The 19,310-nt window shown below is 36.1% G+C and overlaps 2 protein-coding genes across 2 annotated transcripts; both read left to right on the top strand.

The window, feature by feature from the left end:
* Nucleotides 1–1,050: 1,050 nt before the first annotated feature.
* LOC145161236 (UDP-glycosyltransferase 76G1-like) lies at nucleotides 1,051–3,887 on the top strand. The gene is made up of 2 exons (XM_079080731.1): nucleotides 1,051–1,603; nucleotides 1,673–3,887. The coding sequence occupies exons 1-2, from the start codon at nucleotides 1,090–1,092 to the stop codon at nucleotides 2,089–2,091; spliced, it is 933 nt and encodes a 310-aa protein (XP_078936857.1). The 5' UTR covers nucleotides 1,051–1,089; the 3' UTR covers nucleotides 2,092–3,887.
* A 10,497-nt stretch (nucleotides 3,888–14,384) lies between these two features.
* On the top strand, nucleotides 14,385–16,199 carry LOC145161235 (UDP-glycosyltransferase 76B1-like). Its single transcript, XM_079080730.1, has 2 exons — nucleotides 14,385–15,001; nucleotides 15,217–16,199. Exons 1-2 carry the CDS (start codon nucleotides 14,482–14,484, stop codon nucleotides 16,089–16,091), a joined length of 1,395 nt encoding a protein of 464 aa, XP_078936856.1. The 5' UTR covers nucleotides 14,385–14,481; the 3' UTR covers nucleotides 16,092–16,199.
* The last annotated feature ends 3,111 nt before the right edge of the window (nucleotides 16,200–19,310 follow it).

Below are 19,310 nucleotides of genomic sequence, written 5' to 3'. Positions count from 1 at the left end.
TTTGCTTTTGGTTTCACGATTTGGTGCCGGTGGTGGTTATTAAGGTTACCGGTGGTGGCGACCGGCAGAAAAGAAAGATGGGGCAACGCAGTAAGTTGCCAACGGTGGTTATGGATTTCACAGGTGCATTTTGAACATGTTAATATATGTGTAGTTGTACATCAGCTTAAAGAGGTTGTACCCTTGTTAATCTTATTACATTAAAAGATATATATTAATATTAAAAATTATAAAAATACATAAAAACATTGATCAAGGGTAGTATAGTCATTTTAAGTTGATCAAGGACCAAAAACGAAACAAAAACAAACCACAAGGACTGTCCGAGTGCAAAACAAATGTTAGGGATCAAACGTATAATTTTATCCAAACCATAGGGACGATTTCAGTAATTTACTATATATATATATATATATATATATATATATATATATATATATATATATATATATATATATATATATATATATATATATTGTGTGTGGAATGAAGGGAATACATTGGATGGGAAAAACATTCTAACCCTAATAGTATCATATGAGTTATAACTTACTAACTATAATATTTGTTGTTTACTATTTACTAAAATGAACCTAATTTTTTTTTATCAAGGTTAACCGTTTTTGTTAAAATTTTGACAAATTATTTCTAATGAAACAAAATTTGAACTTAAATGTTTAAATTATTTTAAAATTTTGAGCTAGTTAGAAAGAAATATTATGAAAACTTAATTATATTATTTAGTAAGATAAGATTGTTCTTATTATATACTTCAAATTCGATAAAAATGAAATTCTAGAATCGTACGTTTAGATCAATTTCGACTAGTCTAAGAAAAAAATATCTTTCCAATCTGGAATATTGACTTTACTTCTTTAGTCATCAAGTTCATTTTGGGTACGAAGACTTGCACATCTTATGTACAATAACTTAAGAAAGGGACTTGATAAGAAAAATAAAAAATGAAATCACTAAATTAAACATGCATTCATATAACCAAGGACTACAACTACAATTTTTTCTATCAATACCAATAAATAGAGACTTAAATCGTGTTGTTGTAGCACGAAAATCTTCCAAGTCTTGCACATGGAGACCCATGGAAGAGATACCATCCTCAGTTCGAGACAATTAACGGCAACTCGCCGGAGAATAATTTTGTTTCCCCTACCATTCCAAGGTCACATCAATCCCATGCTTCAGTTAGCAAACATTCTTCACAACCAAGGTTTTGAAATAACCATCATACACGCCGAATACAACTCCCCCATTCATTCCAACTATCCTCACTTCACCTTTAAGTCCATCTCGGACCGATTTTTTGAGTTGGCAACGAAAGTAGACGCCGGCGTCATCATCCAGTATCTTAACAGAAGCTGTGAAGATCCATTTCGGGATTGTTTGACTGGGTTATTGGCAGAATATGGTGAGGGATCGGTTTCTTGTCTAATAACAGATGCCGGATTCCACTTCACGCAAGCGGTGGCGGATTCCGTTAAGCTCCCTCGGATGGTGCTCCGGACAAGCAGTCTGGGTTGCGTCCTTGCTTATGTCGCTTTACCCTTTTCCTCTGAAAGTGGTTATTTTAACCTTACGAAAGAAGGTTTGGTTCCTGGTTAATTTATCCTTCAAGCAGTTTATAGTTTCCTAACTTTTGAAGGAATGTTTCCAGATTCAAATTATGAGACATCGGTGCCGGAATTTCCACTTATGAAAGTCAAAGACATCGTAAAGATGACCAACAACCCAGAATCTATGGGAGAATTTGTCTCCGACATGCTTCACCAGATGAAGGCATCATCAGGGATCATTTGGAACGCCTTCAAAGAACTCGAAGAATCTGCACTAGAAACCATCTCCCATGATTTTTCAATTCCGAGCTTTACCTTAGGCCCTTTCCACAAGTACTTCCCGGCGTCCTCAAGCAGCTTGATCGAACAAGACCGAAGCGTTCTCTCATGGCTAGACAACCAAGCCCCTAAGTCTGATATACATAAGTTTTGGGAGTGTTGCACTTATAACCGAGTCAGAGTTTCAAGAAGTGGCCCATGGGCTGGTGAATATCGGCATACCATTTTTGTGGGTGGTTAGACCAGGGATAGTTCCTGGTTCACAATGGCTTGAAGCATTGCCAGAAAAGTTCCTAGAAAGTGTGGGTGATGGAGGACGTATAGTGAAATGGGCTCCTCAACAAGACGTGCTAGCTCATCCTGAAAGACTATACAGGGGAGAGAAGACAATATAGAAATCGTATGGAGAAGAAGAACTATAACAGTGAAGAGAAAAGCCCCCAACTTGGGTGTCTCAATCAATATACTGCAGAATATATACAGAGTAATTACAAGGGTAAGAAAGGAAATACACTCATTTATAAGGCAAAGATTCTGCCTTAATTACAGGGCATAAATGCTTGATTACCAAGCCTAACAACCATACTAAAAATATATAAAACAATTTATTTTGTTACAATATTTACGCTTACACCCCCCTCAAGTAAGACGTCCGTAAGGGAGGCGCAACTTGACAGATAAAGCATTAAACCTGACTTTAGAGAGGCCCTTTGTGAATAAATCTGCTAACCGGTCATCAGTGGATATATAGTGTAGCTTTAAAAATCCATGAGTGACCAGTTCTCTTATGAAATGATAGTCTATCTCAATGTGACGGGTACGAGCATGAAATACTGGATTGCAAGCCATATGTAGAGCTGATAAATTGTCACAAAAGATAGAGGGGGGATGAAGAAAGATATTCAACTCACGAAACAAGTAAGAGAACCATCTAAGTTCCGCTGTAGTAGTAGCAAGGGCACGATATTCAGCATCACTGCTTGATCGTGAGACGGTCAGTTGTTTCTTGGCGGTCCAAGATACAAGATTTGGGCCAACATAGATACAAGTGCCTGTTGTAGATCGACGATCATTCGGGTCTCCTGCCCAATCCGAGTCAGAGTAGGCTCGAATGTGAAAAGATGTTGACACGTAGAATGACAAACCCTCCTTTAGTGTGCCTTTAATGAACCTTAGAATACGTTTAGCGGCCTGTAGATGAGAGGTACAAGGTTGGTGCATGAATTGACATACTTGATTTACTGAAAATGCAATGTCTGGTCTGGTAAATGTGAGATGTTGTAGGCCACCAACCATGATGCGATACTCAGTAGCATCTGGAAGTAGGTCACCCTCATGTAACGACAATCGAGAATTAGGAGCACTAGGAGTAGTAGCCGGCTTGCATCCAGTCATGTTGAATCTTTCCAAAAGATCCAGAGCATATCTAGTCTGTCTTAGCTGCAAAGTGTGACAATTTCGAGTAGCCTCAATGCCAAGGAAATAATGTAAGTTGCCAAGACGACGACTGTCAAAAGTGTTGCATATCACATCAATGATAGAGGAAACATCGGAAGGAGAGGATCCGGTGATAATTATATCATCGACATAGATTAGAAGGATGGTAGTAGACTCATTCGTGTGTTTGATGAATAAAGAGGAATCAGATTGGCTGTTAAAGAATCCTTGGTGTAATAGAAAATCATGAAGTCGTTGAAACCATGCCCGTGGACTTTGTTTGAGACCATAAAGGGCACGGTCTAGTTTGCACACATGATTTGGGAAGGATTTAGAGATGAATCCCGGTGGTTGCTTCATATAAACATCTTCATGAAGAATGCCATTGAGAAAGGCATTTTTGACATCCAATTGTTTGATATCCCAACGTTGAGCATGGGCTAAGGAGAGAACGATACGAATTGCTGATGGTTTAACTACCGGGCTGAATGTTTCTGCATAATCAAGTCCTTCCTGTTGGGTGAACCCTTGTGCCACCAATCGAGCCTTGTGGCGTTCAAGGGAGCCATCAACTTTTCTTTTGACCTTAAAAATCCATCTGCATCCCACAACATTCATACCTTGCTGAGAAGGAACAAGGTGCCAAGTCTTGTTTTTGTGTAGGGCAGTAATTTCCTCTTGCATTGCATTTTGCCAATGAGGAAATTTTGATGCTTGTTTAAAAGTTCGAGGTTCAGAAAACACATCATCGAATTTGGTGGCTATCAGACCATGGGGCAATGGATGGGGTGATGTTTTCTGGTAAATATCAGCAAGGGACCTGATTTTGAGGGTTCGGTTTGAACTTTCTGGACTTTCAGTGGCTGGATGTGTAATATTTGAAGATGCAGGTATGGCAGGTGAGGGAGTGCATAACTCAGGAGTGAATTTTTGAACTTTGGGTGAAGATGATGCAGGGGTGGCTGGTGAAGAAGATGTATATGGAGTAAAGTTTACTTGTGATGTCTGCCCAACACTTGTATGTTGATGGTTACCTGGTATTGTTGTAGGCGTGGTTGGTGTTGAAGGAACTGGTGTTGGAATTGAGCTTGGGGTGGGAGTTGTTTGCTCAATATTTGGATTGTGGATTTTTGTAGAGTTTTGAGCTACTGCAATGTTGGGTTGTGAGGTGGCAGGTGAGGTTGAAAACGAGTGCTGCATATCTTCAGCCATATGGTTGGTCCTCAGTTGTTGCTGTGTTTGACCAGGTAAAGACCCTGCACTTTTATTTCGCAAAGGAAAATCCAATTCATCAAAAACAACATGTCGTGAAATATAAACATGACCATTTTTTAAGTCCAAACATCTATAGCCCTTGCGAGTATTATCATAGCCAAGAAAAATACAGTGAGTTGATTTTGGCATAAGCTTGTGAGAATTATACGACTGAATGTAAGGAAAGCACGAACATCCAAAGACTTTGAGAAAGCGATAAACAGGGTCACGCAAGAGAAGTTTTTGGTAGGGAGAGAAAAAATCTAATTGACGCATTGGGAGTCTGTTGATGAGGTACACAGCAGTGGTAAATGCTTCAAGCCAAAACTTAAATGGAACGTGTGATTTTGTCATAAGACACATACCCATTTGGACTATGTGTCTATGTTTACGTTCCACTACACCGTTTTGTTGAGGTGTATAGGGACAAGTGATTTGATGTTTAATTCCCTATTTTGACAAAGAAGCTTTAAATTGCCTACTAGTGAATTCACCACCACCATCGGTTTGTATAGTCTTAACAGAATGAACAGCTGTGATTTTTCTAGATAACTGATTCTCAATTTGTGTTTTAAAAGTGGCAAAAACATTGGTAACATCAGATTTATGGAACAATGGAAAAAGCCACACATAACGAGAGAAATCATCTATTATTGATAAGTAAAAACGATGACCATACATAGAAAGAACCGGGGAAGGGCCCCAAACATCAAGGTGAAGCAAGTCAAGAGGATGAGAAGCATTAAAATTCCTAGGAACAAAAGCTAGTTTAGTTGATTTTCCCATGGGGCATACATGACAACACTGTGTTTCTGAAAGTTTGCCATTTATTGGTAATTGAAACTTGCTACAAAGAACTTTAAGAATATTAGAAGAGGGATGTCCTAAGCGATCATGCCAGGTGTTGGGAGTTGACCGTTCGCCTAAGAGAGTAACTGGACTGTGAGGTGTATTTGGATTGAATGACAGCTGATATAGACCTCCAAAACTATGACCAGAAAGAAGAATCTCCCGCGTTTGAATGTGCTTAACACGAAAACCACACCAGTCAAGTTCAAAGAAACAATTGTTATCTTTAGAAAATTGGCGAATGGACAATAGAGGTTTGTGCAAATTTGGAATAAACAAAACATTATTCAACTTAAAGAAACGATTATTATGAAGGAACGCAGATTTACCAATACGAGAGATAGGTAAGCTTGTGCCATTACCAAAAATCACTGAATTTTTACCTGTATAATGAGAATAATCGGACAGGCTAGAGGGATCTGGTGTCATGTGGTTTGTAGCACCCGAGTCCAAGACATAAGGTTCAGATTGTGAGAAGTATGCAGCATTGTTACGTTGTGCACAAACTCTCGCATCATGACCATACTGATATCAAAGTTGGCATGGAGAATCGTAGTCAGGAAAGTGCCGCTGCTGAGATGGAGTGGGTAAAATTCCCTTGCCATGAGAACTTCCTCCTCTGAATGATCCTCTTGTGCGACCACCACCACGTCCACCTCTATAATTTCGTCCATAACTATTGCTCCATTGTTGTCCAACCCAATTATTTCTTCCCTGATTTCCGCCTCTACCAGAATTAGGGTTACCACGACCACGGTTCCCCCTATTACCATTCCCGCTGTTATTGGGACGAGATGATGACTGAGGTTGAGAAGGGGAGGTTTTAGTTGCAACTAGGGCTGTAGTCTGCTCAACTGGAATTGCAAATTTTTGTTGTAACATTTCTTCTTTAAGAAGCAATTCCGTCAGTTCATCAAGATTAAGTGACTGTCGGATATGTGATGAGGACATAGAGGTGAGAAATTCTTTGAACTCAGCACCGAGACCACCAAGAATGCGCTGAATAAGTTCATAGTCTTCAAGAGGTTTTCCTGCAGCAGTGAGGGAATCAGATATAGTTGTGGCTTGGAGAAGATAATCTGAAACCGAGAGGTCAGTTGGTTTCTTCATGTTGTGGAGATGGTCCTGTAAGTTTTCAATTTGGATAGCCGATGTGGAGCCAAAACGTTTTGCTAGAACACTCCACGTTGCAGGTGCAGTGTCACACGAGTTTAGGTAAGGTTGGATGGCAGGGGTAACAGTGCCTTTTATCCAGCAGCAGATCAGGTCGATTGTATTCTTCCATTTGTGGTGATCTGGGTTCTCTGTACCATCAGCAAGGGTTTTTGGGGGTGGGTTTGGGTCAATAACAAATAATAGTTGGTGGGCTCGTAGAAGTGTTTTGAACAGGGTACTCCAGTTTACATAATTCTCTTTGGTAAGATGAGTGTGAGCCATGATGGCATTAGGGTTGTAGAAAACGGGAAGAGATTGAGAATTAGTCATTCCTGATGAACCAGAATTGTTAGTCATGGTTGATTCAGAATCCATGACCGGCTCTGATACCATGAAAGACTATACAGGGGAGAGAAGACAATATAGAAATCGTATGGAGAAGAAGAACTATAACAATGAAGAGAAAAGCCCCCAACTTGGGTGTCTCAATCAATATACTGCAGAATATATACAGAGTAATTACAAGGGTAAGAAAGGAAATACACTCAATTATAAGGCAAAGATTTTGCCTTAATTACAGGGCATAAATGCTTGATTACCAAGCCTAACAACCATACTAAAAATATATAAAACAATTTATTTTGTTACAATATTTACGCTTACACATCCAGCAACCGGATGTTTTGGACTCATTGTGGATGGAATTCAATGTTGGAGAGCATATGTGAAGGAGTTCCTATGGTTTGTTCACCTTGTTTTGTCGACCAACCAGTAAATGCAAGATACGTTAGCGATGTATGGATAGCGATGTATGGAAGATTGGTGTTTTGTTGGAGGATGGCTTTGAGAGGGTGGGGATTGAGAAGGCTATTAAAAGAGTAATGATGGATAAAGAAGGAGAAGAAATTCGGCAGAGAATAACTAGTCTTAAGGAAAAGGTCAATCTCTCTCTTGATGAAGGTGGGTCGTCTCACCAGTCATTGAAGGGATTAGTAGATTATATTTCATCTCTTTGATCCATAAAAAACCACATGCAATATAATTCCATGTATTCTAAACCAAATAAACTTTGTTACAACATTGAAGTATTTTATGCTTCAAACTTATAATTGAATTGGCAAGAGATTTATTGTCGAAATTTATATTTAATCTATTTTTTTAATTAGTATTATAACTTAGAGGTGGGATAAAACTTCGCCCGAATAAGGTCTTAATCAGTTATAACTTAGGGCATCCACAATGCATTGAATTCTATTGTCATGTCATTTTTCTATAATCTTTAAAACTCTATCATTTTTTTTTCTCACAGTGCATTGAACAATACAAAGTTCAATATAATATTACAAAATGTAATTTGTAGTATATTTAAAAATTAAAAACTATTTTTTTCATTAAAGAGTTCAATGACCATTAAACGTCAAATCCATTGAATGCTAATGTAGTATCTCATATTGATAGAGTTTTATCCACTCAATGACATCTAGATTTTGTCGTGTCATTCAACCTTCTCTAGATATAGTTATTTGTGCCGAAAACTATTATACAAATAAAAGCTACAACTTTTGTTTCCACCTACTTTTGTCGAACATGTTCAATCTACAACTTTTATTTTATTTTTTCTACCATTATCAAACAACTCAACAAAACATATGGTATTGTCTTTTTCAATTTAAATTAATTACTTGAAATTTGTTAAAATTTAACCTGAAAATAATAAAATAATATATATATATATATATATATATATATATATATATATATATATATATATATATATATATATATATATATATATATAATTTTTAAAGTAACTTTTTAATTTAAGTTTTTAATTTTTAATTTTTTTATTTTTACGTTATAAGTTAAATAAAAAACATCAAAAGGAAACAAGCTAAATTACAAATTGACCCATAAATTGAAAAATTAAAAATACAAAGGATACAACTACACAACTAATTATTATAATGTTAACCAATTATTACATCTTTTTAACATATATGCTGAATCAAATTTAACCTTTATAGATTAGTTTTTTTTTATTAGTCATATAATCTAAAAAACGAACCCGTTTAGTAAAGTACTCAACTTCATCGTCCATAATAGATAAACAAGATATACTAAAGTGAAGATAGTAGAGATGATGGATTTAATGATGCTAGACTTTATTTAGGTTAAAGGGAATGAATCTGCACGAAGGTATGCCACATCATAAAAAATCATTCCACCTTTGAGTCACTAACAACGGGAAATGGTGTTAGGGAGTAAGGAAGTAAGAAGATACAGAAAGAAAGGATAATGATTTGTAAGGATAACAAACTATATGTTTTGTTCGCATTTAGTCACTAAACTTATTTTTATGCTCGATATACCATTAAACCTGTTGAAATTGTTCAGATACCATTATGATCGGGTATATTGGGTTTTGCTAGTTTCATATGTATTTTCCGGTGTAACGTCTGGTTCCTGGTATGTATTTAATTTATAATTATTCACTTTTGTATAGAAACTCGACGAGTTGGAGGCCCCAAACTCGTCGAGTAGAGATGAATTGGACCACGGATTTTGGAAACCTACTCGACGAGTTGGGGAGCCTCAACTCGACGAGTAGGCTGGCAAAAATGAAACCCTAATTCCGGGGTTTTGCACCCTATTTAAACACCTTAACCCAATGTGTTGGCCTCATCTCCAGCCTTCACTGTCCAAAACCCTAATCTCGAAACCCTAAGCCATTTTTGGTGATTATGAGCTAATCTTGTGTATTCTTGGTGGGTTTGAAGAAGAAGAAGTTTGAAGGGGGAGCAAGAATGTGTGGGAGGAGAGTAGATCCAGAATTTGGGCTTCATTTCTGATTCAATGGAGGTATAAAGCTTCAACCTTGTCCATGGCATGCTTAGATCTAGTCTTAGGATGTTTTGTTCCATGTTTTGGTCCAAGTATGTTGATAGTTGGGATTTGGACGTCCCATTTGGGCAAACCCTTCAGACCTAGGGTCTTGAGGGGACTTCATGGCATAAAGGTGCCAAAAAAAAGATGTAATAATTGGTTAACATTATTACATGCAACTTTTAGACCATCTTTTTGGTCTTTTAAGCCCTATTAGGTCATGTATGCGAGTAAAGATGGGAGCTTTACGTGACCAAATTATCCCTTGAGTCCAGATCTATGACCTCATGGTCTATCTTGAAATATTGATGGCTTTTGGTGTTGGATCTAAGCCATTTTGGGTTAGGGTTTGAGTCTTATGCGTTGGGGAGAGGTCCTTAGCGGGTAAAGTTGGAAACTTTACCCTTCTAGACATATTTCCAGCTTGGATCCAGAAGATAGGGCCTTGATTTGAAGAATAGGGACATAATGCATTAAGAAGGTTGACAGACTGAAGAACTCGACGAGTTCATAAGAGAACTCGACAACTTGTTCTGGAAGTGTCCCGACTCTATTTGAAAAAGAGGGACTCGACGAGTTTTAGGAAAAACTCGACGAGTTGGATCATGATATCACGATTATGTGATTTATGGAAACTCGACGAGTTGAAGGGTAACTCGGCGAGTTGAGTCAACTCGGAATGTTGACTTTAACTTCGACCAAGGTGTTGACTTTGACTTTGACTTTGACCAAAGTTGACCCTAAAGGGGTTATGAGTATGAAACGGTAATTAAGGAAATCTTTTATGTGTAGGGGTTTGAGTTGGGTTGATATCCGCACATGAGATCTTTGGGAGTTAAACTCTGATGTTGTTTTCTTATGATATGTTTTGATTTTTGACATATGGGTTTTGATATAGAATGATACTATGGATGTTTTCATACTATTGGTTTTATAATTACTTAATTAAAAATAAAATTTTTGGTCATGAATTTTGGGATGTTACATCCGGCCAAATATGAGTTTTCCGACTAACTTTTGAATTTTCTGGTCATCTTCCCCACTGTGTGTTCTTGGTGTTTGTGTGTGCAAATATGGGTTTCCAGAATCATCAAGAAGAGATGAACATGAACCTATAACTTCGTTTCAGATTTAGCAAGAAACCGCCCCTTATGCGTAAATTAATTTTCATATTTCTAGAATCGTCAAGAAGATATGCACACACACACCAACTTGTTCAATCGAATTCAGATTTCAATAATACCATAAATTTGTTTTTCATCTTTCAGCAAGAAAAGACTTCTGATGCATAAATTCATTTTTAGATTTCCAGAATCATCAATAAGAGATGAACTCACAACATCTTCTTCAATCAAATTGGAATTTCAACAAGATTCAAGTGGGTGTGTCGATTTCTCAGTCTTAAACCGATTTCCACAATATTTAAGAGGATGCATAACTTCATAAGGGTTGGTGTTCGAATAATTATGAGATTCAAACAACTTAGGGTTCGTTTTCAACAATCTCAGATTCAAACGATTTTTTGAAAGCAGCTTAGGGTTCGTATTCAAATGCTTTTAGATTCTAACGATTTTCAGATTCAAACGATTTAGGGATTTTAGACTTTTTACATAATGAAATGATTTTCTGAGTTGTGGGTTTGTTTTCTGTGCTTCAAACACGATTTGTAAGCCCAAATTTTAACAAAAATATGAGTATGTGTTATTGAATGTGTTTTTGTCATGAATATGTTCTTAAGTTATTGAGTGAATCATTGGAAGAAATCAGGATGAACAACCGAATGTTTGTTTTCGATTTTTACAGAACATCGGGAAATTCAAGATGGTCGGAGAAGATGACCGGAAAATTCAAAGATGGCCGAAAAACTCATGTACGACTGAAAAAGACACCGAAAATCGTCAAAACCCACTATACCCGGTCATAATTGTTTTTTTTTCTGAACAATTTCAACAAGCTCAATGATATATTGAGCACAAAAATAAGTTTAGTGACTAAATGTGAACAAAATGTATAGTTGGTTATCCTTACAATTATTATCCTAAGAAAGAAAGAGAGAATGTTAACCTTAGACCCAAGGGTGTGTGTGGGAACGATCCCACACTTTTTTCTTGCCACATCAGCTTTTTCTTTACTTTTTTTCCCTCACAAAAACTCAGGATGTGTATGGGAAGAATCTTTCATTTTTTTTTACTTTTTAAAAAAAATATATTTTAAACAAATATTATATTCATTTTGTAGGGAATTAAAAACCATAAATTTTGATATATTCTTTTATAATTTTTTAGTATGTATATCATATAACAAATATTAAAAAGCCTAAAAAAAATACTGACATATCACACGATAAGAGAGAGTGGAAGATAGACACCCTCACTTTTTTCCATGTTTCAAGGTTGGGGAGCTTTCCCTCACTCTTTCCTTAGACACACAATATCACCTTATTGAGAATTGAGAATTACAAATTTTGGAATAATTATTTGGGAAAACCACTCTAAAACCCTATGTATTTTGCCTCAATGTCTAAATAAACCATTATATTTATTTTATGATCAATTTAACCCTTATTAATATCCTTTTTTTCCATTTAATGCTTTTTAACCGGTTGCAATTTGGCAACCGGTAACAATACTCACGTCGTATCAATTACACAATAAAGGTTAAGTTTAAAAGATGTTGCCGGCTTCAAAATCACTAAATCGTTTCTCATCGATTTCTTCTTTCCTCGCAACTGTTGCAGAATGGGTGATCGATCAAGTGGTTTGTTCTTCTTCTTCCTTAACTTCAACCAAATATATGGACTTCGGCTACCCGGAAGAACCCTGGCCGACATTTCATTACGTGCCCAAATTCTCTGGTATATGAAATTCTAGCCTTGATTGATTTGATTTTGTAATGCTTACTCAGATACTACATTTTTTTTGTAGGATCCTTCAAAAGATTATAAATTTTTTGTATGGGTAGATGAGGATTTGGGTATGCACTCGTATAAGAGTAAACTTAATGAGTTGCATAGGGAGAATATGGAATTGTTCAAGGAAAATATAAACCTTTCAAAGAATAATATGGATCTGGAGAAGGAGAACTTGGTTCTGCAGAAGGAGTTAATGAAGCTTAAGGTCAATGACAAACAGGAGCCTGATATATTCCTATGGAGGTTGATGATGTGATTGTTTGGTATTGTTGTGGTTAGCATCTTCATTTTGTTTCTGTTTATGTAATAGTGCTAGTTAGGTTAATCTAAAATGGTTAATTATGTAATAGGGTGATGTTGGTTTTACCCTTTTTTTAACTTTTGTAATGGAATTGTGATGTTGGTTTATTAAGCACATTTTTAATGGATTTGTGATTTTGGTTATTATACACATTTGTTTTTTTTTGAAGATAATGTGGTTTTGTGAGTACTTGGATTGTATCAGGTTCCTTTGTTATAGTTGGACAGTTTTACCCTTGTGTTATAGTTGTGGTTTTGTGAGTACTTGGACATTTTTAAGATTTTTGTTATGACTCATTTGATTAGTAAGATTGGAATAAAAAATTGAACACGAATGGAATGAAGATTGGAATTAGGGACAGAAAAGAGAAACAGGAATGGAATCAATAATACAACAGAGCTGGAATGAATATTGGAATCAGGAACAGGAATGGAATGAAGATTGGAATCAGAAACAAAAAAAAAACTGTAAATGGAGCCTGGACACGAACAGCAGCTACACAGGAAAGTAATATGATGCAAAATTCATTTTCGAATCAGGGACAGAAAAGAATCGAACCAAATGCATAATGTTTAAATAATGTTTGTCTCAACACCAAATGCATATTGTTTGAATAAAAACCAACAATCACTTTCTGATAAGCAACCCAGTGGATGTACTAATGTGGGACATAATGAAGATTGGAATGGAATTGAACATAGAACACGAACAGCATCAGCCATTTAAGCTTACATTTTTGTTATGGTTTTACCCTTTTCCTAAGTTTTCTGCTTACATTTTTTTTTGCATTCTTGAATTGCGATTCTTTACCCGAAATCAGTAAAAACGTAGCTGCTATTACAGGTGTGCTGCAAAAAAAATAATTTTTTAATGTTGACGATTTTGCCCTTGCTGATGTTTTCGGTTATTAGCACACCAAACAACCACCGTTACCATAAAATTGAGTATAATTACATGTTTTTGTCCAAAACAAACAAATCTAAACAGAAACAAACAGAAATTGGTCTCATGATTTATGTGCTCTCCTTTGTCAAATTCTTCATCTGAATAGCTCAATTCACCATCATCAGACAACAGTTCAGGCAATTTCATTTATCGTTGTACCAAATCATTAAAAAAACGATCCCATGTTGTCTTGTCCATTGAAGAATGAACATATTCTTCCTCTTCATACTCATCATCTGTGCCATTCAAACCGTCCATATACACTTCAACTAATTGATGGGAACTTGAAAACATAGTCCCTGTTTACGGCTTCCTTAAACAATAAATAAAAACAGCAAATTAAGAAAAACGGCACCTCATGCCTTCGACGAACAGAATAAACAACAAAGATGGATCGATTACCTTTTTTTCGTGAAGCTTCCCCCGATCAACGAAGCTTTTTGCTCGACCCTGCTTCCTTTCTTCTTTTCAGTAATTCTGATCGCAGACTACAAATGACGATGGTTTTCCCGCATAGGGATAATAACGTGTTTAGGTTATACCGGATAATTGAGATAGGTTAGACGATTAGGATATTAATAAAGGTTAAATTGATCATAAAATAAATATAATGGTTTATTTAGGCATTCACGCAAAATACATAAGGTTTTAGAGTGGTTTTCCCTAATTATTTTTATGAAATCTAAACAACCAATAAAAAAGGATAATAATTCAGCAAGCCACTCATGGTGTGCATCGTGGCAACGTCAACGTTGTGATAATGCTTAGGATCTGAATTTCGATTTTTATATTTGTTTTATCATTCCACACAATCGGATGTCAAGTGACCAGAGTAATCATCCATATAGTCAGCAGTCAGTAACCACTACAAGTCTACAAGCCTTGCCTCCCTGAACATGGAGACCAACGGAAGCGATACCAATCTTCGGTGGACAAAATCGACCTCAATTCGCCGGAGAATAATATTGTTTCCCCTACCATTCCAAGGCCATATCAATCCCATGCTTCAGTTAGCAAACATTCTTCACACCCAAGGTTTTGAAATAACCATCATACACACCGAATTCAACTCCCCCTATCATTCCAACTATCCTCACTTCATCTTCAAGTCCATCCGGGACCGATTTTTCGAGATTGAAAGCCGATTAACGAAGGAAGACGCCAGCTTTTTCGTTATATACCTTAACAGAAGCTGTGAAGAGCCGTTTCGGGATTGTCTGACTAGGTTATTGGCGGAAGACGATGAGGGGTCGATTTCCTGTCTAATCTCAGATGCCCTATTCTACTTCACGCAAGCCGTGGCAGATTCCCTTAACCTCCCTCGATTGGTGCTCCGGACAACCAGTCTTGCTTCCGCCATTGCTTATGGAGCTTTACCCTTTTCCTCTGAAACTGGTTGTTTTAACCTTACAAAAGGTCAGTAAGTTCTTCTTCTTCTTCTTCTTCCAGATTCATTTATCCCATCATCCTTATAAACTAGCCGTATAACTTGCTCAGCTTCTTCTGGGTTTTCGTTCAACATTAATCTTCTTGCACGCGAATATTTAGGTTGTAATTAACTGTGCTGGTTGTTTCGTTTAGATTTTTGTTTGGGAGGATTCTTAATATAACTTCTGAATCGACGTTTCCAGATTCAAATTATGAAGCATCGGTGCCGGAATTTCCACTTATGAAGGTCAAAGACGTCGTAAAGATGACAACCAATCCAGAAGGTATGGGGATATTTGTCACCAACACGCTTAAACAGATGAAGGCATCATCAGGGATTATCTGGAACACCTTCGAAGAACTTGAACAACCTTCACTAGAGACCATTCGCCAAGAATTTTCAGTTCCGAGCTTCACTTTAGGCCCATTCCACAAGTACTTCCCGGCATCCTCAAGCAGCTTGATCGAACAAGACCGAACTGTTCTCTCATGGCTAGACACCCAAGCCCCTAAATCTGTGATATACATAAGCTTTGGCAGCGTTGCACGTATAACCGAATCAGCATTTCAAGAATTGGCCCATGGATTGACGAATACGGGTTTACCATTCTTGTGGGTGGTTAGAGCAGGGTTAGTTCCTGGTTCAAAATGGCTGGAGTCATTGCCGGAAAAGTTCCTAGAAAGATTGGGTGATGGCGGACGTATAGTGAAATGGGCTCCTCAAGAAGACGTGTTAGCTCATCCAGCAACCGGTTGTTTTTGGACTCATTGTGGATGGAATTCAACGTTGGAAAGCATATGTGAAGGAGTTCCTATGGTTTGTTCACCTTGTTTTGTCGACCAACCAGTAAATGCAAGATATGTTAGCGATGTATGGAAGATTGGTGTTTTGTTGGAGGATGGGTTTGACAGGGTGGGGATTGAAAAGGCGATTAAAAGAGTAATGATGGATAAAGAAGGAGAAGAAATTCGGGAGAGAATAACTAGTCTTAAGGAAAAGGTCAATCTCTCTCTTGATGAAGGTGGGTCGTCTCATCAGTCATTTAAGGGATTAGTGGATTATATTTTATCCTTTTGATCCATAAAAAACCACATGCAATATAATTCCATGTATTATATACTCCAAATAAACTTTGTTAACAACATGAAATTTGAAGTATTTTATGTTTCAAATTTTATCATTAAATTGGCAAGTGATTTGGTGTCGAGCTTTAAGAGAAGTTTTGTGGATATATTTAATTAGTGTCATGTGTCATCATATTATCATTCCTAAGCTTTTGTTTAAAAAAAAAAAAAGATCGAGGCATCTTTGCAGACAGAAGAATCGACCAAAACCTAGAAGGTGAGTCTTACCAAGAGTTTGGTAGGAAGCCCATGTGACCAATGATGTTTCTCTTTCTTAAGTTAAATTAAGATTGCTCTAATAACACAATAAGATGTTATTTTCTATCCTAACAAGTAACAATTTTGAGTTTTGATTATGAATGAACTGAATTAATACATCAAGAGAGAAGATCGATATCTAACTATTCATCGTGCGGTATCCAAACATGGGGATTATCTTTAATTCCAATTCTGAAAGAATCCTACTAAATCCCGTGAACATACACCCAAATTTAGTGTTTTTGTATTTATGTCTAATAATGTGAATTCATTTTGATAGAGTTTTTAAGTTAGACTTAGTACATGTTATGGTCAAATATTTTGCAGATAGAGCAAGTGTATGAAGTGCAGTGGCAGAACCAAATTTTTTTGCCAGGGGTAGCACAATTTTTTTTGACATTCTATTCGTACAAGAGATCTTATACAAATATGTAATTTTTAGCATAAAGGGGACAAATTGGTCAGTTTACACCTTAGAATCACATACTATCTAGGCTATGGATTTTGAGCAAAAATTTAGAGTTAAGGACATGTGATTTTATCACTTTATTTTCTACACTTCATTCATGAATCTGGAAGCAACACTATACCAAAAAGAATATGGAGTTTGAAAAGAAAAAGAGTTACAACTGGTTTTGTCAATTTATGTTCTTTACTTTAAACATCACTCCATTGTCAACAACAAAAACCTGTAAGGTTATAACAACATTTACACTTTACAAGTTAAAGGCTAATACAATTTCATCATTATTATACATTTACTTGAATATATGGCTTAATTCTAGTGAAATTTGAAAGCCAAAGCCCACCAGATGACTTGAAGTTGAAGAAACAATAACAACAAATTTGACTCCAAATCAAAGTAATTTAATGGAAGATGGCATTGATAACATTGAACATATAAACTATGGTCATTACTTTGAACTCAACAATAAACAACTAAACCCATATAAAGTTTGAAACTAAAGCAATTCAACAAACTTCTCTGTCCTTTATTCCAAAAAAATCTATTTTAATGTGGCACAACAATCCCCTCTGACCTTAATTGGGATCACGTGGAATAAGATTAGTTAGAATCTTAAGTAATGTTCTTTACTTGTAAGTAAAATATACCATTGATAATCCTAATAAGATTTTGTATAAATGGGTTATTCGAATCCCAATTCATCAAAGATACATTACAAATGGGTAGGTCAACTTGAAATTGAAATCAAAATTTCTAATTGCAATCCATCAACTAAGATGCGAAACTTGAAACTGAGACAAGTAAATTTCAGGGTAAAGCGATGTTAACCTTGCAAATTTTTTTGATGATTTCCTGCGATTTGGATGAAATTGATGGTTAATATCGAAGTTATATTTTATCACCTTTGCTTGAGCTCTTCCCCCTTTAAAAAATCGCAAACACAGTGAAAGAGAACAAACGAATTAGGTCTAGATTAGGTCCAATTTAAAATGGAATTAGATTTGTTCAATAATATGCAATCGTTAAACCCTTGGAGCATAAATCAAATGTTTATTTTCAGCCATTACCATCAAAGAAGCCAATGTTGCCATCTAATTCTTCATCTTCCTCAAAAAGGAGTAGCACCTCAAGAGTAGAAAATCTGCAATGTCATTATTATTTCATGTTTCTCGGATGATTTAGGGGTTAGCATGGGCTACCCCTGGCTACTATATGGTTCCGCCCTGATGAAGTTGTCATTCTATTGGCAGGTTAGCATGTTTTCTATGCACATATCCTCAAGTTCTATGAATGACATCCAAATTTTTTAATGTACATGCTTTTAAATATATCAAATCAACACTTGATGACGTTTGAATCAATAGTAATTTATTATATTGGCTTTGTATTTTTTTTTCTAGAAAGAATATTGGCTTTCTTGTGTGTTCCTTGCACTGTGGAACAACACTCAAAGTAAAGGGATTAGAATTTTGGTGCAGTTATATTGAAGAGATCATTTTTGTTGCTTAAGGGCATACATGTCAGAGATAACTAATAGAAGACAATGTGGTTTAATATCAAAGGGTTCTAATTTTAACAAATTTCTTTCTATCTATTATACTCGGTTGCTTTGATAATTTTCAAAACGATAATTTCAAGGTAATTATAAACGTGATGTTAGTATATTAGAAAATATTAAATTTACTTTATCTATAAGTTCGAGAGTAATGATTGGTGACATGTTTTTATCTTCAACATTTTGAAGAACATAACAACATTTACTGAACAATCGATGCAATAACCTTTCAGTTAGATGTGATTTTGTTACCTCTTTTTTTTACTTTGGTTGCTTTTGATGGTTAGGCTTATGTACGTCATATGTGTTGGAAATTTTAGTATGAATATTTATATCTTTACTAACTTTGGACATATATAGATATATACATATGTTGTATATATAATTAACTCTAAGTGGGTTTGTGTCCTACTCCATGAGAACTTCAAAACGATATACCGTATATCTAAAATGGGGTATATGTGAATGAGATATCGATATTGAAAGTTGGATATTTGAGAATAAAAGTTAGCAAGTGAAGTGGGTGTGAGAATGATTCCCACACAACCCTCGTTTTTGCTATGGATTCTCCAGCCATGCATTTTCCCGCCAAAAACCCACATATGACATCATGATGATGTAGGTGTCGGTTATGTCCAGTAACTATCATGTTTTGGCACCAATTTTGGTTTAACCGATTTTAACCACCTTTCCCTCGAGTATAAATAACATGTGGATGTTCGAAAAAAAGGGTTAAACATTCATATACTCGAAATTATATCATAATTTCTCTATCTCACAAGAACACATCAAGAAAGGTATTTTTTGTTTTCAATTCGAAATAGGCCTGTAATTCGGATTGGTTTATTCATGGTTGCAGAAATCGCTACTCGGTACCTGTTCGGCCGATTACC

Source organism: Lactuca virosa, chromosome 2 (genome assembly GCF_052849685.1).
Source record: "Lactuca virosa cultivar CGN04683 chromosome 2, Lactuca_virosa_CGN04683_v6, whole genome shotgun sequence".
Taxonomy (NCBI): Eukaryota; Viridiplantae; Streptophyta; class Magnoliopsida; order Asterales; family Asteraceae; genus Lactuca; species Lactuca virosa.
This window is presented reverse-complemented; position numbering and strand designations above follow the sequence as displayed.

What these genes read in the sequence shown, in the direction of transcription:
- LOC145161235 (XM_079080730.1), top strand. Translation starts at nt 14,482, where the DNA reads ATGGAGACCAACGGAAGCGATACCAATCTTCGGTGGACAAAATCGACC. An exon ending in TTGTTTTAACCTTACAAAAG is followed by an intron (nt 15,002 to 15,216) that starts GTCAGTAAGTTC and finishes CGACGTTTCCAG; the next exon opens with ATTCAAATTATGAAGCATCG.
- LOC145161236 (XM_079080731.1), top strand. Translation starts at nt 1,090, where the DNA reads ATGGAGACCCATGGAAGAGATACCATCCTCAGTTCGAGACAATTAACG. An exon ending in TTTTAACCTTACGAAAGAAG is followed by an intron (nt 1,604 to 1,672) that starts GTTTGGTTCCTG and finishes GAATGTTTCCAG; the next exon opens with ATTCAAATTATGAGACATCG.